Source organism: Oryzias latipes, chromosome 2 (assembly GCF_002234675.1).
Source record: "Oryzias latipes chromosome 2, ASM223467v1".
Classification (NCBI taxonomy): Eukaryota; Metazoa; Chordata; class Actinopteri; order Beloniformes; family Adrianichthyidae; genus Oryzias; species Oryzias latipes.
This window is the reverse complement of record NC_019860.2, coordinates 10,268,990-10,285,617: the sequence shown is the minus strand read 5'-3', so window position 1 is coordinate 10,285,617 and position 16,628 is coordinate 10,268,990. Positions and strand designations below refer to the sequence as shown.

The window sequence follows — 16,628 nt, the reverse complement described above, 5'->3', positions numbered from 1 at the left end:
TTATGAAGATGCCAGAGAAGCAGGATTATTTTTGCTGTAATGCTACGTTCACTCCAGTGTTCACACTGGACAAGCAGGGAGGGACTTCCTCCTCTTTTTTTTTTTTCTCACTCTGCAGTTTACTAGTGCATGTCTGCCACCTGCAGTTGCAAAATGGTGTAGTGGTGCAAATCTGGTGAAAGTAGCTCCAGGTTTTTTCTTTCTTAGCTTTGTTCCCCATATGTGAAAGACTTGTTGTCATGTAATCCTTGTGCTATCCTAGGCACTTTAACATTGGGAGTTGGGTCATCTAGACCCACTAGACAGTGCGCTGAACCTTTTTTCTTCAATGATTTGTGATTTTCATTGGTGTCCATGGATTACATGAAATCTTTCCACCTTTATCCACCTTTGATTGGCTACTGGGTGTGGATTAAAACCTGATAACCGATCGGTGAAAAAATAAGTTCCGGTCACCTAGCTTAAATGTTTTGTATCACTGCGCCGGCATCTTTAAAACAACCTTTTGCTTCATCATTTGGACAAAAAAAGCGGTAAGAGGTGAACTTTCTCTCTGAACTGATGCTTTATTCAACCCATCGGAAAGATCAGCATATATATATCGCCGGATCTTGACTGCAGCGGTGATCCGCCGCATCTTGTAACATATAATCCGCTTTTTGTGAGAGAGGCGATCTAAATCGGGAAAAAAACAAGAATTAAGGACTAAAAACTGGTTAATATGAATTGCTTTTGTAAGTGACCATGGTATAAGCGGGTTAACGGCCTTCGAAGTGTGCGTTATTACTTTTTAACGCACACTTCGAATGCTTCGCGTCGGACAGTTCAGGCTTCCACGGCGTGCGTTTACAAGTAATAACGCACACTTCGTCGGTCATTAACCCTTACTTATCATGGTAGGGAGAACACGTCATTGCAAGGGTGGGGTCATCTAAGATAGCACAAAGGATACAGAAACCCAAAATGCCCGACATTCTACTTTGTAACAAAAAATGACTACATTTTGCAAATATTTAATAATCAAAGCTTCTTTATTGGTTTCACATTGGTTGTCACTGTTTCACAGTAATGTTGCTGAGCACACCAATAAAGTTATGCTAACTTTTACATTTGAACAGAAGTACATGTAATTTGATTGATACGCTTTCTTTGTTTTTCCTTTTTACCCGAATAATTGGGGGAAAAAATGCAAAGATGACCTTCTCAGGACTCATTGATATCCCTTAGTTCAATTTCAGATTGTTACTTAGAATTTAATTAATCAATCAATCAACTAACTCACTTTTAGTGAAGATGCAGTTATAAGTAACTGGACTGGCTGAAGTAGTCTGGCCAGTGCTTAGGAAAAAAAAGCTAATCTCATAGCGGCTTTGTTAATAGAAGTAAGATCGTTTGGATCTTACTTCTAGAGTTACAGTGGGGGATTATGGCTGATTTGAGGTTGCTGTTCGGTTGTGGATCCACTCCAAATAGTTCGAGACTCTGGTGTATATCCCATAATTCCCTGGTCGAGCACAGCCCTTTCCCCAGCTGACGATGCCCAGCAGAAACACTGTCTTCCTGTACTCTGTCACCAGGGGACCCCCGCTGTCCCCTTTACACGAGTCTGTCCGCCCGTCTAGATACCCGGCACAGAACATGTTCTTGGTGAGAGCTACCCCGCTCTCTTCTATGCAAGTCTGCGTCCGCAGTCGTGGAATCTTTGTGCGCCTCAGAACGTTCGAAGTGGGCCCGTGCTCACTCCGCCTCCCCCAGCCGCTCACTGTGTGCATGCTGACCGACCACAGATCGCGCTCAGCCAGGACACGGGTTGGCAGGCAGACTGGGAGTGCGTACGGGGTATATGTGATGGGGGAAGCTAGCCGGAGGAGGGCGATGTCATTGTCGACGGTGGTTTTTGCGTAGTTCGGGTGCATGAGGATCTCTGCCACCTGGATGATCTGCTCCGTGGATTCATTGACCGCCAGGTTGTGTTCACCTGAAGGTCAAAGGACAGAAGTGAACAGTTGTCATGGGTTCGTGTTGCACTACTGAACACAGTAAAAGCTTAAAAGAAACAACATGGTAAAACATTATATTTGTCCTAAAATAACTGCAGTTGTTATAATCCAAGTCATTCCACGGCAATACATTTAATTTCAGATACACATAAACACACATATAACAACACATACAGATTAATAACACATGGAAACATCTAACAGGTATTTGTCACTTTTTTAACCCTTGTGCTATCCTAGGCACTTTAACATTGGGAGTTGGGTCATCTAGACCCACTAGACCTTTTTTCTTTAATGATTTGTGATCTTCACTGGTGTCCATGGATAACATGAAATCTTTCCACCTTTATCCACCTTTATCATGGTAGGAATAACACGTCAGTGTAAGGGTGGGGTCTTCTAAGATAGCACAAGGGTTTCTCAAATTCTGTTCAGACTATTCTAATGCCAGATTTTCCAAGATGCATTACAAAAAATGGCCAAAAGTTGAAAAAATTGATAATTTATGTGTTACTCCTGAACTGAAGCAATGGGCAACAATGGAGATGAGAAACTCTCATCCGCCACGACAGAATGTGACACACAATCAAGAATGTTTGTTCATGAATGTGCATATACAGCCCACGGTGTTCCCACTGGAAAAGCAGGGAGGGGCCTCTTTTCCTGTTTCTATTGTTCACTAGCGCATGTCTGCCACCTACAGTTGGAAGAGGCTTGTTGCGAAATGTCAAAGTGGTGCAAATCTTGCGACTTTGGCACAAAACGGAAACGCTAGCATCCTCGCAATGGCGAAAATGGATTACCATCGTGTCAGGAGAGTGGCCTAGATTTAGTTATTTTTATCTGAAAGAAACAAACGCAGATGTCCTCAGGCTTGTCGCCGTATGTTGGTCAACAAGATAAACCAAACCCATACATATCTACCAAATCTGAGTCCTTGATTGGTTAAAATTCAACCTAGTTTAACTGGCGACACTCGTTTCGGGCGTAGAGCCTGAAAACAGTCGTAAAAACTCGTAAAAATTCTAAAACATTAAAAAACTAAATTACATTAGATCTTATTAAATATTTTAATCGAAAAGATGGTATAGATGTCCTATAGAACAAAAGAATTAAATAATGTTTATTAGTCAAAACTGTAAAAAAAAAAAAACAGGTTTGAAGTTTTCTTTTGAATTCAATTTAATGACTGAAAAGAGATTTTTTAAGAACTCACCTGCTATGATTTTCAGGAACTGCTTGTCTGTGTCTTCCAGACAGTGAGACGCTGTGAGGATCCATGTGGGCTTATAAATCACTCCTCCACAGAAACCTTTACCTTTATAGACCAGCAAAACCTGGAGAAAGAAATATGTGTTGATGATGTGTTATAATATGATAAAAGCAAAACTTAAACATTATTTTTATGCTTAGGTTAGGCATTTCGTTTTGAAAGTTTTTTCAGTTAGCAAATGATCTTTGACCTTTGCTGAAAAGGAAAGTCTTCGCATTTGACACTCGTCAATAATTCCAACGTTTGTTAGAATTTTCTTTATTTTTAAAAAGATAACATTTGCTTTTTCATTTCAATCAAAGTAACTCTGTAAGGGACTTATAGTTTCCCCATTTGCTCATGACTTGTGTCTGTCTTTAAGGTTATATTTGTACCACTAGAGCGAAAAATCTGCATTTATGTGAAAGAGTGTACATCTAGGTGACATTAAAATGATAATCCATGGATTTGAAATATAAATCCAGCTTTTTGATGACAGTAATGAAAAATTAGATAAAAATAAAGTGTTTCAAATGGGACTTCTGATTGAACAATTAGCAAAAACATTAATTACATATAAAAAAAATTCAGATGTTATAAATGTAAAAAGATAATGACCTTTTCTGTATCTATATTTACTGAATATGTTTTGCTAAACTGGAAATTGGAAACAGCTCTTGAACCCAGTAACTGACTCTCTGATTGGTTAGATTACGCAGCAGTCTAACCAATCAGAATAAAAAGAGACAACCACTGGTTCTCATTCACCCAGTTACTAAAATTGTAGTTTCTACCAGACCAGAAATGCATCCTGGTTTTGTCTATAGCCAATGAACAACGAAGTGTACTTTCAGCCCACCTGCCAGGGGCATTCACCTTTGGGACACTCGGTTCCTCCCACGATTCGAAGATGCTCCTCTTGTTTGTGTCCCTGCAGAACAGGAACCATTCCACAAGCTATTGGTTCTGAAATTAAAAGAGGCAAGCAGAGATACTTATTCCCTCATGAAGAATCAAGGGGTTGTCTGTATGACACGTATGTGCTTACCTACTTCACCCTTAATAACCCTTTAGTGTTGTAAACGTGTTTGCTATGACCTGCTGTCCGCAGCATGCCCGTAGAAAATACTGGCTTGGTACGAAATGTTGAGATGGTACACATTTGGTGAATCTTTCTCCAGGCTTTTTCTCTCTCAGCCCTATGCCAATATATGAAAGACTTGGTGTCATAGAATTCTGGACTTTGCACAAGCCGCACTCATTAATTTCAAATGGTTGGTACTTCCGTGCTTTGAAAAGGACGCTACTCACACGTCACTACCAAAGCCCAGTCCCTGATTGGACTGGTTCAAATTTTGTTTTGCGTTCAGTGGTGGCAGGTTTTGTATGTAGAAAGGACTGTAGGAACCCTATTTAGCAATGTGTCCTGTGGGTGTCGCTGTTGTCATTTTTTGCTGTATTAACCCTTGTGCTATCTTAGATGACCCCACCCTTACATTGACGTGTTCTGCCTACCATGACAAAGGTGGATAAAGGTGGAAAGATTTCATGTAATCCATGGACACCAGTGAAGATCACAAATTATTGAAGAAAAAAGGTTCAGCGCACTGTCTAGTGGGTCTAGATGACCCCACTCCCAATGTCGAAGTGCCTAGGATAGCACAAGGGTTAAAAATTGAGGTCGATCACCTGACCTCAGACAGGTGTGCGTCAGCCAGATGGAGAAAAGGTTTTTTACCGCTGGTGCGGGAAATGAAGTAAAAGAAGTCAAATCCGTTTTCAGTAATCCAAATATTAAAGAAACTTAAAAAACAAGAGTAGCGAAGTGTGAACGTGAGAGTATTGATTGCGGTAACACAAAACGCCCATTTACATGCTTTTATACACAGAGAATTCATTGGAAGTGGCCGCTCATAAACACGTTTCCAAACCTGGTGTGAATGTTGTATTAAAAAGATAAAGATAAAGACCAATGAAGCGGTTCAGAGTTGTGGAGAAGTTTGATATGAGGGTAGATGGTGTAAAAGAGGAGGATGCAGTCGACAGGATTTGATGGAAGCGGATGATTCGCTGTGTGACCTGAACTCGTCATGATGTGTTTGATGTGGACCGGCCTGTCTTCCAGTTCTCCCTGGTCATCTTGCCGCTGATTCACTGACTCAAGTGGTTTCACATCCTGATTGACTGAACACGTCTGGTTTAGGCAGTCAGCATCAGGCAGCCCAGGGAGAGCTGGAAGACAGGCAGGGTTGAGGCTCTTGAGGACCAGAGTCAGCCAGTCCTGATGCAGAGGAGGAATCATGTCTGGTCAGACACACTTCAATAAATAAATGAAAAAAAACTACAAACCTTTTGCGACACAGCTCTGTCCATCATCACCCAGAGAGTAGCCATCTGCACACGAACAGTTCAGTCTTCGGCCAAACGCATCTTCATTGCAGAAATGTTCACACGCTCCATTCTGGACCAAACAGCTGTCTGACTTCGTCTTATGCTCTAAACACAAGTTCACATCTATAATCCTGGAAGTTGATCCTTCAAGCTAGAAGCAGGTTCTTTGTTCTCACCCTGATCACAGTTAACTCCTCTGAACTGGGGCAGACAGAGACAGGTGTAGGACGAACCATCTGGGATGCAGGTCCCACCGTTCTGACAGGGTCTGGGCTTACAGCTTTCTGGGACTTGGGCAAAAAAACTGAGAGTACAGATGCTGCATAGAAAATCTTTAAACTAAGAGAGTGAACTCTGTTCTTTATGACCAAACTTGACTTTTAAAGCGCATCAACAGAAGAAATTTTGATGGAAGAATTATGCTTAACTTTTAAAAACAAAAGACCACAAAGATCAACCCCACTGTTTTAAAAGGCTGACTCTTTGGACAGGAACACACTCTCACAGTGAAATCTGGCTCCTTGCTTTAAACTGGGGAATTGTATGTGTTTTATAATTGTTCTGTTTTTTGTTTTTTGGTCATTCTATTGCTTTTTAAAATGGAAACTGTTTTTATGTTATACACTTTGAGTTACATCAGTGGGGAAAGTTGATTTGATTTGAAGGGGGGGGGGTCTAAGGGCGGGGATGCCCAGTTTAGTTTAGTCCGTTTAGTTTAGCAATCCGCTATTATATTTTATAACCTATTTTATTTGATATTTTGTACGGTTGAGACAACTGGGTTATTATATGGAGTATTTGGTATTAGTATTTGGTTTCTAAACCTAAGTTACGTAACTATTTAGCGACATAACTTTTTTTTTTATTTGAAAAAGATTGTATTTGTGAAGTAGAAAATACACTGGGTGCTCTGCTCCATTCTGACGCATCCCCTTGTAGATGAATACATCCATTCCGAGCTGGAATCTGACTCAAAACGTTGCCATTTTTGTTAAACAGTAATGTTAGGCGAGGAGTGTGAGGGACCGTAAGCTAGCAGGAGAGCATGTCAACAGAGAGCTTTCGGTCATGGGTGATGGGAAGGGGAGCGGGGTTGCTCCACACCCACAACTCTCGGGCAAATTTCTATGGAACTATGTCCTAGAAAACGACACAGTGCTATTTATTTAGGCTGAAAACTGCATTAGAATAATTAAAAGACTACTGGGTAAGGTTTGAAAATAGATCAAAATATGATCGGAGTGGGACTTTAAATGTTAGTCTGAGACGCAGTATTGCAGAAGGCAAGATCAGAATAATTTCTCTCAAGTTCAAACTATCATTAAGAAACAAAGAAGATAGAAGCTTGTAGATTCTGAGAAATTTAGTAGACTTACTAGAATAAACCTTCCAGAACTCGTTCTATGGAATAGAGGACAAAAATTAATATCTGACTTTGTTCAAAACAAAGAAAGCATTACATTTTCACATATATTTTGTATTATAAATACGTTAGGTGATTCTGGCAAATGCCTGTTCATAATTCCTGCAATTATACTTTATCAGTATAAATTTTCATCGGGGAGTTCCTTCTGATAACCATCCAGCAGGGAGGTGAAACCTCCAAGCCTGAGGTTCTGTGAGCCCCCACCGTGAGCTCCACGTGTTCGAACACCTCCCGGGCCTCCTCAAAGCTGCACTTCTCCTCTATGCACTCCCTCTGCAGGTCTCCCTTCTGCAGCTCCTCAAACCAGCCCGAGTTGTACCGGCGGGACCGCTGCAGGACGCCATTGGCCTGACGTGTGTCCAAGAAGACTGGAGGGAAGACAGGAGGGAAAGTAGGGAGGCGGGTGAGTCAGATAAAAACTGTCTGGAGAATTTTAATTTGATAGTTTCGAGAAACAAAGATTAAAAAACAAAATCCCCTCAGTATTGATGAACTGATACTGAAACAAAAATGTTCACAGGACAAACAAAAGCCTTTTATTGTGAAACTGTAAAAAGACGCAAATGGCCACAAGGGGCTCTAAGCAATGACTGTTAATTAACAATGGACTGCGTGACCCCTCCCCCCTGGCGTTCCAAACAGGAAGTACATGCTGGCTCCAAAAAGCCAAAATCCCATCGAATTTTATTCTATTTTCACGATATTTCTTTTTAATTGTAAGTTATTATTGTTATGAATTGACCAATCAGACGGCTCAATAATAGTATTTGGTCTCACGTCAAATGTTTCATTGACAATTCCCCCGAGCCAGCTTGTAAATGGTAAGGGTGTGGCCTTCCAACAAGCTCACTCTTGATTGGTCAGTGTTGTTGCCATAGAAACAACTCAAACTGACTTTGACTGGCATCCATATTGCAAGAAAATACATAAATATAAAAGCATTTTCAGTGGATGATGTCACACTCACTCAGTACAGTTCTCTTATTCAGTAAAAAATATATATAAATTTGTCACAAATCACTGTTTTTAGATTAAATTTATTACAACCCTTATGACAGGGAGATCTGTCACATCATCTTTGACTCAAAAATGTAAAGTAAAAAGATTAAAAACATTAATTTAAATAATTATTAGTAATAATATTTCCTTCTTCTCCACACTTAAAATTCTACTTACTCCTACAAGATTGTTCAAAGCTGCTTCGTTTTGTATTGCTCTAGTTTAAGATGAGTAACTTGTCACATGGATGACTTTCAAAACTTTCCCTTTAAATTTTCTAATTTCTGTTTTGGTTGGAATGAACAAAAACTTGTCCTTCAGCGCCACCACCAGGTAACTTTTAATCATCTTGTCAATCTCAAACCAATTTTCCCTGTCAGCAGGACAAACTCAGCTGGCATGTTATCCATGAATAATCTAATAATCATCTGCTGAACATTGATTGGTTGATGGAGTCAAATGGGACTTTCTCACCTGAAGCAGGCCAGCAGCTGTGGAAGCAGAAAACCAAAATGAAGAGGAATCGAAGCCACATGTTGGGTTTCATTTGTCGTCCTTCGTCTCTGTGAGCCTGGAAGTTCAAAGTCTGGCCCCCTTAACCCACCCACCCACCTATCCACGCTGCCATGGATCCATGGTCAATCTGGTGATGAAATCCAAACTGACCGATGCCCTTTGCTTTGTGACGGAACGTTCTACCTTCAAACTTGGATAAACAAAATGTTCTCCTGTATTTTTTATTCTCTTTGTGTATGTAGCTTTTATTTTATAATCACAGATATACGGTTTATCACAGCTCAGCCGAATTAATTTGTGTATGAAATGCTATTTCTCTGGGTAAAAATGAACTAAAGCCACATACCATGTGGATTTGAGAAACACTTACTTGATTATGTATCTGAGGACATCATGGATCAACATATTAGGCTATATAGTGCATCCCAATGTCATGTGCATAGTTTTTTCAGCTTTTTCTTAATTCTTCGTTGATGCACATTTGGCAGAACTGACAGCCTCAAGACGTTCTGAATATGATGCAACAAGCTTGGCACCATTGTGTTTGAGCATTTCCTCTTTGAACGTCCCTAGCTCCATCATGTTGGATGGGAAACGACAATGCAATTTTCCCTTTATCCAGATATGTTTAATTGGAATTAAATCTGGGATCTGGCTGGGTTCACTTAAACCTTGTGCTATCCTATGGGGTCCAGATGACCCCACCCTTACATTGACGAGTTCTCCCTACCATGACAAAGGTGGATAAAGGTAAAAAGATTTAATGTAATCATGGACACCAGTGAAGATCACAAATCATTGAAGAAAAAAAGGTTCAGTGCACTGTCTAGTGGGTCTAGATGACCCAACTCCCAATGTTAAAGTGCCTAGGATAGCACAAGGGTTAAGGACATTCCAAGAGTTGTCGTAAAGCCACTCTTTTGGTATCTTGGCTGTCACTCCAGTCTTAAGGTCTGGAGCAGGTTTTCGTGCAGGATGTCTCTGTACATCTCTGCATTGCTTCAATGCTGACTAGTCTTCCAGTTCCTGCTGCAGAAAACATCCCCTGAGCATGATGCTAACACCACCATGCTTTACTGTAGGAACAGTGATGAGCATTTCCTGTTTTTTCCTCCAAATATAATATGATTCACTCCAAAGACTTCAATTTTTTGTCTCATCGGTCCACAGAAAATTGTTTCCAATGGTCTGAGAGTCCCTCAGTTGCCTATTGGCAAACTCCATGCCAGCTGCCATATGCCTTTTACCAACGCAACGTTCACACCAGGCATGCGACACGCGTTCCAGAACGTGTTAAAGGAAATTCTTGAGTGCGCTTTTAGTCCATGGTGTTTATATTAGACCTAGTGCGTGTATGAAACCTACAGTTGGAAGAGGCTTTACACAAAATGTGAAGTGCAGTGATGCAAATCTCGTAATTCTTGGCCTTTTCTTTCTTAGCTTTGTTGGGACATTTAAAAGACTTGATGTCATAGAATTCCTTCATCCTCAGTTATTAATTTGTCCTCCATGATCAGTTTTCAAACTGTTGGTACTTTTGTGAGTTAGAGGAACGTCTATTCACTATGAAACTCCACACCCTGGTAGGTCAAAGTTCAAATTGGTTTGTGGAAAAAAAAAAGAACAAATGATAAAGCAAATCCAAAATGCATTGTGTCCTCATGACTAAAAGATTTATGTTTTAAGGTGTTGTAACAGACAAATCAGACAAATAATAAATTGCAGTTTTTCTGTATTTGCAGTAATTTCCATATCTTTGTTCTCACATTGAAAGAAAAACAATCTTTATGCTTATTTTTAATTTCTTTGTCAAATACACTAAAAAACTGTGTCCTGTTGATGGTTTTTCGTCGAAAAAATCCCTCCTTCCATCCGTCTTCAAACTTGTTCAATCCCCTTTGGGATCAAGGGGTTGGTGGAGCCTATCCCAGCCGATGTTGGGAAAAGGCGGGGTCACCTTGGAAGGTTCGCTAGTCCATCACCACACACCCACACTCACACCTTGGCTGACTTGAGGGCGGCCGTGGTGCAGCGATAGGGCGGTCGACCCGTGATCGTAAGATTGCAGGTTCAATTCCTGCCTTGCACGCCCATGAGTCGATGTGTCCTTGGGCAAGACACTGAACCCCACCTTGCCTCTGGTGAGAGGTTGGCGCCAGTGTTCGGCAGCAGAGTGTGAATATGTGTGTGACTGGGTGAATGGGACTGTGACTGGAAAGCGCTTTGGGCCTTGTAGGTAGAAAAGCGCTACATAAGTATAAGCATATGACATTTACGCCATCTGATTGTGGCGCTTCAGCTGGACCATGAATGCCCACTCCCACACATACTCACAGCAGACTCTTTGCTCTGATTGGTTGTTTTTAGGTGGAGTGGAAAGAGGAAATGTTTTTTTGTTGTTGTCACAAATAACTACCAGAGCATATTTATAGTTTTTAATGTACTCAATAAAGTTTTTTCCATAGAAGAGTGAGATTAAAATCAATTCTTTGTGCATTTATGAGGCAGTTTGGTCAATTTAACTTAACAGTTTTTGGGTGGATGAGAAATACTATTCAAAATCAGAGATAACCACATTTAGTTTAATTTGGAAGTCCGTTTGTTAAAATTGTGTTACAACACCCTGTACTTCACTCTGAACCAGGACTTCTTCTCATTTCAGAGGGTCAGCGGGTGTCAGCCTGACCCCATCACGCTCTCAATCCAGTTCAGGAAGTTATTGACTTTGGTGTAGATGCCGTACATGTTTTCTTTGGCACACCCTTCTCCCCAGCTCACCACCCCCGTCAGGAACCAGGTCTTCTTGTACTTCGTTACCAGGGGGCCGCCGCTGTCGCCCCCACAGGCGTCCTGTCCGCCGCTCCTCAGCCCCGCGCACATCATGTTCTTGGTGATGGGGAGCTTGCTGTGGAGCCGGCACTCCTGCAGGGGGACCCTGGGGAGGACCAGCCGCTGCAGGTAACGTGCGGGCAGGCCGTGCTCCATCCGGCGGCCCCATCCAGACACGGTTGAGTGGCGGACGCTGTACAGCGTGCGGAAAAAGGTGCTGTTCTGGGCCGGGAGGCAAATGGGCACCACGTTGGGACCCAGTTTGACGGGGCGATGGAGCTTCAGCATGGCAATGTCGCTGTCATAGGAGGTCTGGTTGTAGTCTTGGTGGATCAACACCTTTAGCACCCTCCTCCGCTGCTCCGTCTTCTCCGGCTCCTCCAGGTCATGTTTACCTTCACACGTGAAAGCCTTCCATCAACTGTTCTGTTCATTTTCATGAATTCAATCCCTCAACCCAGAAGCCGTAAATAGAAGCTTCCAGCCTCACCTACGGTGACATGAAAGATGGCGATCGGTTTGGACCAAACGCAGTGAGCCGCCGTTAAAATCCACCTATCCGACAGAACGATGCCTCCGCAGATGAAGACGTTATGTTCCGTCAGCAGAGCCTGAATAATCAAGAGAAAAAGGATCATCTTAAAGGGAGTCTTTTTTCATTCAAAAAGTAGAAAGAGCTATGGCGATATTAATGCTTGTTCCTAATCTGGGGCTTAGTGATACTAAAACTATCAGTCAACCTCAACTGGACTCAAAACTTCTAGATTGAGGTTTTTTTTTTTGTTGTTTTTTTTTCTTGTCAGAATGCTTTATTCCTACAAAAGTTTGGTTTATTCCAAAGAGAAATTTGGACGTAAATTTCTCCAAGAAATTTGTAACATCACGTTAAGCTGTAATTTGGATCTAATGCTTCTTAGGAAAAAGGAAATAAGGTGATTGATTTCCCCTTTTCCAGTTGTGTATTCTATGTGCATTTAAAGAGATTTTGACTTAATTCAAGGTTTTAGACTGTAAGTGAATGTCTTTTTTTCTATAGAAACTTTGGATTTTTCTCCAAAAAAAGACATTTCTTTTCTGATTGGGTGCCTGTGTTGAAGACATACCTGCCACGGACAATGTCCTAGAGGGCAGATCTCCCCATTAACAACTCGTGGAGCAAAATGAATCAGACGCCTTCCACAGACAACAGGATCTGAACCAAATGTTTAGCACAAAACAGAAACAGTCAGTGTGTTCCAACAAACCTTTGATCAGATATAAGAAGCTACATATAAAAAAGGATTGGAACTGAAGGACTTTTAGGGGATGTTGACGTCTCCAGGCTGCTATAGATTTAAAGTTGGCGTTGGCACTAAAAAAATATAAATATCCATGCATCCAGGGCTCCGCTGCACCGTGCAGTGGTTAGTGCTCCTGCCTCACAGCGAGGAGGTTCAAATCCGAGCTGTGTCCTTCTTGTGTGGGTGTTGCATGTTCTTCCCATGTATGTGTGGGTTTCCAGGTTTCCTATCACAGTCTATAAGCCTGCATTATATGTCAATTGGTTTTGTCTAAATTGCCCCTAGGTTTGTGCGTGTGTGCGTGCATGCGTGTGTGTGTGAATTTGTGGCCCTCCAGCCTGGTCACAGACTGGTGACCTGCCTTTGCCCAACAGTAGCCGAGAGAGACTCTGGCAGCCCTACGATGGTGAAAGGGATACAGCAGGTTAAGAAAATTGATGGATGGATCCATGCATCCATTTTTAAAACCCATTAAATCCCTTCTGGGGTTGCTGGAGCCTATCCCAATAATTGCAGCGCAAAGGCAAGGTACACCCTAGATGGCTTGCCAGTCTTTTTTTTATTTTTTTTTATTTAAAACCTAACCAAAAAGGCATTATTTCATAAAGTTACTCAAAGCTGAGCATTTTAATGTTAAATTTATGGAAATTAGCTTCAGCATGCGGTGTCGAATGCTACATTAGCTCCAGCTAAAGCGAAATAAATAATCTTCTCCTAAGAGTTTGGGTACCTTTTTAGAGACCGATACTAATAAAAGTTAGATTTGAACTCTGACAGGGTTTTAACCATTTAAAACCAGAGCTTTAGCTCCAGTGTTTACATTATTCCAACTGCTGTAATTCTTAAACTGTTTACGCAATTAACGTGATTCTAGCGGATTCTGAAAGGGGAGAAAAGCACCCTTGTGCCGATGTGCAACTTTGTACGTTAGTAATGTGTTACACATTGTTGCAAAGTCGATATGAAAAGCTGCTTTTCTCTGCAACACAATCAGCTGATTTACATTGTAAACACTTGAATGCGATAGGCCAAAGAGCATGTCTTATTTAGATGTCACCAACGACATCTCCGGTGTTGGAGAAACTTCTTTGGGTGCTGTAAACTCACACGTTTCTTCTATTTTTAGCTTTTGCAAACAAGTCAGCTTGGAAAGCAGCTCAGACCTTTGGGAAGGCACGTGCTGTTGTCCTGATCCAGACCATAGCCCGGTGCACAGGAACAGGAAGGAGAACGATCTGAGAGCTCCGTGCAGAAATGTTCGCAGCCTCCGTTTCTGTAGCGACAGCCATTCGAGGTCAGGCGAGCTGCAAAAACAAACGCTCGATGGTTTCCTGCAAACCAAAATGAATTAAAAAGCCGTGGCGTCATCTGCTCTCCGGGTTTCTACCTTTCTCGCAGTGGGTTCCGTGGAAGCCTGGGGCACATTTGCAGACGTAGTTGCTGAAGTGGCGAGTGCAGGTTCCCCCGTTCTTACAGGGGAAGGACAAGCAGTGGTCTACAGCTGAAAGCAAGAGGACTTTTCAATGGGAGTCCAGCAGACTTCCTCCATGTTACTCTAACAGCCTGTCAAAACCCATGTACCTGTGTAAGTCCTCCAGAAAGTCTCCTGTAAGAGCAGGTAACACAGTTCAGCAAAAACCAACACCACCAGGACCCTCAGGCGAAACTCCTCCTTACCAGTTGCTGTGGCAGAGCAAAGATTTCTCGGGCCTCCTCGTAGGAGCATTTCTCCTCGTAACATTCTCGCTCGATGTTCCCTTGCCTCAACTCTTCCAGCCACGAGTTAGCCCGACGGCTCCGATGCAGGAAAACACTCGCTTCGGGTCTTTCCAGGAACACCCCTTCTTGGTGGGAATAAGCAGTTCAGAAATGATATATTCTGACAAACAGGAACGTTTACATGACTTCTGCTCTTATCCCTTGTGCTATCTTAGATGACCCCACCCTCACATTGATGTGTTATTCCTACCATGACAAAGGTGGATAAAGGTGGAAAGATTTCATGTAATCCATGGACACCAGTGAAGATCACAAATGATTGAAGAAAAAAGGTTCAGTGCACTGTCTAGTGGGTCTAGATGACCCAACTCCCAATGTTAAAGTGCCTAGGATAGCACAAGGGATAACAATTGGTATCATATTTAAAATATGCATTTCTGAGACCACTATCTCACTAGCATGTCCTAAAGACTTATTTGATTCAACTGGGTCCATGTTTTCTGCCCTGTAGTTCATCATTATTCCACTAGGGGCAGTAGAAGGGCTTTTTCTGCTATTGCGTTTTAACTTGTCCTGTCCAACATCTGAGCAAACAGATGAGAGCTAAAGGCCGCTTGTGTTGGACATATTTTACTTTTACAACATGGGGTTATGAATCTTCGAACACCACATGTATATTTGAATAAACTCCTTTTGTAATTTAGACTCAACTTTATTCAAATTAATTATATTTGTGACAATTTTTGTTGCTCCAGGCGGAAAAGGAAAGGAGGGAAGAAGAGAGAGGGATGTTGGAAAGGGGGTAGGAGGGTGATTATAGAGGGGGAGGGGGGGTAAAATCATAAAGTAACAGGTTGCTGGAAGTTTATAATCATTACTGTCAGGTTTAGATATATAACAAATCTGAATGGGGCGGGGCCTGTCCACACACACACTCAAATGTTACAAACATACCTGTTGGCTCCAGTAATGTTCACATATAATCAAGTAAACATGGACATACTACAACAAAGGGTGCAGCTAAAATCGGCGGGTAGGGCACTGAGAGGACATCTTCTGCTTGTTAGCAACGATGTCCAAGCAGCCCTCCGACCAAGGGTCCTTCATGTTTAAGGTGCAGTAGTTCCTTCCCCCCGAGGTGCATGTCCAATGCACACACACACAGACTTCCAGGAGCAAGCACAGGTCCCCGCCCACAGGGCCACCCGTCTGGTCAGGGGTGGCGCCTAGGGGGCGCTCTGATTAGGCACCAACAGGATGGAGGCAGACGACCAATTACGACAACCACCGATTGCCTCAGTGAAGACCCCAACCCGCCAAACCTCCAAGGTCCTTTGTTAACGACTACTTGCTGGATTTAAATAATAATTAATTCTTTATAATACATTTACACCAATTTCTAAATGTGTGGATCAAATTTGAGACGGTGGGTAAATAAGGGGCTTTTTTCCCTGAACATTCATGTCAATGTTTCTTTTGCATCTTCAGCTATCATTGATATCAACAAAAAATTAATAAATCCCAAATATTGATAATATCTATATCTCACAAAAAATAGAAGATCCACAAAATATTTGTGGATTTCTTCCAAGGTTTTAAAAACTCTTTTGATTCTAAAGAATTTGAATTCTGCATTTTTTGATGGTGGGTTTTACAGGATTAAAATATCTAAACTTTTAATGCAAAAGCTGAAGGTGAAAGCAAAAAATTATTCAGTTTTGTCTTTAATTTTCAATAGGGATTTTCTAATTAAAAACTGAATTAGATTTTACTTTTTCCGTCAGTTTTTGCAATGAAAACTGAAGGCACTAATTCAAGACGCTTCATCACAATTCTGACTTCAATTGATCAACGTCTAAAATGTTTCTTCTATAAGCTTTTTGAGTTTTACATAAAAACAATGTAAACAAGTCTGATTATTAGTATTTCAGTTGTTTTTCCGCTTTACTAGTGGACTGTTTTAAATACTCTGAAGAACCTGGACTCTTATTTCTACAACCATCATCCTGATAGCGACTTGAAGAAACAGAAAGGACCGTACGAACCTTCCGAAGTCCCAGTGCATGCTGGGAATGAAGCAGCGGTGAGTAATAAGAAGAAGAGATGCGTCTTTTCTCTGTAGATGAACGCCATGTTTGTTCTGAACTGATCAAAGGTCAGGAGTGAAACAAACACTCTCCCCAACCCTCCCCAAAAAAGAAAAAAAGAAAGTGACC

At 41.6% G+C, this 16,628-nt stretch overlaps 2 protein-coding genes across 2 annotated transcripts; both read right to left on the bottom strand.

Annotated features, from left to right (window-relative positions):
* Positions 1-1,012: 1,012 nt before the first annotated feature.
* Positions 1,013-8,674, bottom strand: LOC101155013 (coagulation factor VII). The gene is made up of 8 exons (XM_004066450.3): positions 8,543-8,674; positions 7,274-7,437; positions 7,020-7,044; positions 5,820-5,933; positions 5,602-5,748; positions 4,112-4,218; positions 3,217-3,337; positions 1,013-1,978 (listed from the first exon to the last, which is right to left on the bottom strand). The coding sequence occupies exons 1-8, from the start codon at positions 8,613-8,615 to the stop codon at positions 1,425-1,427; spliced, it is 1,305 nt and encodes a 434-aa protein (XP_004066498.1). The 5' UTR covers positions 8,616-8,674; the 3' UTR covers positions 1,013-1,424.
* Positions 8,675-11,004: 2,330 nt separating this feature from the next.
* On the bottom strand, positions 11,005-16,588 carry LOC101154762 (coagulation factor VII). Its single transcript, XM_004066449.3, has 8 exons — positions 16,458-16,588; positions 14,371-14,534; positions 14,275-14,299; positions 14,081-14,194; positions 13,857-13,997; positions 12,517-12,605; positions 11,904-12,024; positions 11,005-11,808 (listed from the first exon to the last, which is right to left on the bottom strand). The coding sequence occupies exons 1-8, from the start codon at positions 16,543-16,545 to the stop codon at positions 11,261-11,263; spliced, it is 1,290 nt and encodes a 429-aa protein (XP_004066497.1). The 5' UTR covers positions 16,546-16,588; the 3' UTR covers positions 11,005-11,260.
* Between the last annotated feature and the right edge of the window lie 40 nt (positions 16,589-16,628).

Bases quoted from the DNA above. Each gene is read 5' to 3' on its own strand.
- LOC101155013 (XM_004066450.3), bottom strand. From the start codon at position 8,615: ATGAAACCCAACATGTGGCTTCGATTCCTCTTCATTTTGGTTTTCTGC. The intron at 7,438-8,542 runs GTGAGAAAGTCC...TCTTCCCTCCAG, and splicing joins CAGCTGCTGGCCTGCTTCAG to TCTTCTTGGACACACGTCAG. The intron at 1,979-3,216 runs GTGAGTTCTTAA...TTTGACCTTCAG, and splicing joins GTTCCTGAAAATCATAGCAG to GTGAACACAACCTGGCGGTC.
- LOC101154762 (XM_004066449.3), bottom strand. From the start codon at position 16,545: ATGGCGTTCATCTACAGAGAAAAGACGCATCTCTTCTTCTTATTACTC. The intron at 14,300-14,370 runs GTAAGGAGGAGT...CTGCTCTTACAG, and splicing joins TTGCTCTGCCACAGCAACTG to GAGACTTTCTGGAGGACTTA. The intron at 12,606-13,856 runs GTCTGAGCTGCT...CATTTGGTTCAG, and splicing joins CAGCACGTGCCTTCCCAAAG to ATCCTGTTGTCTGTGGAAGG.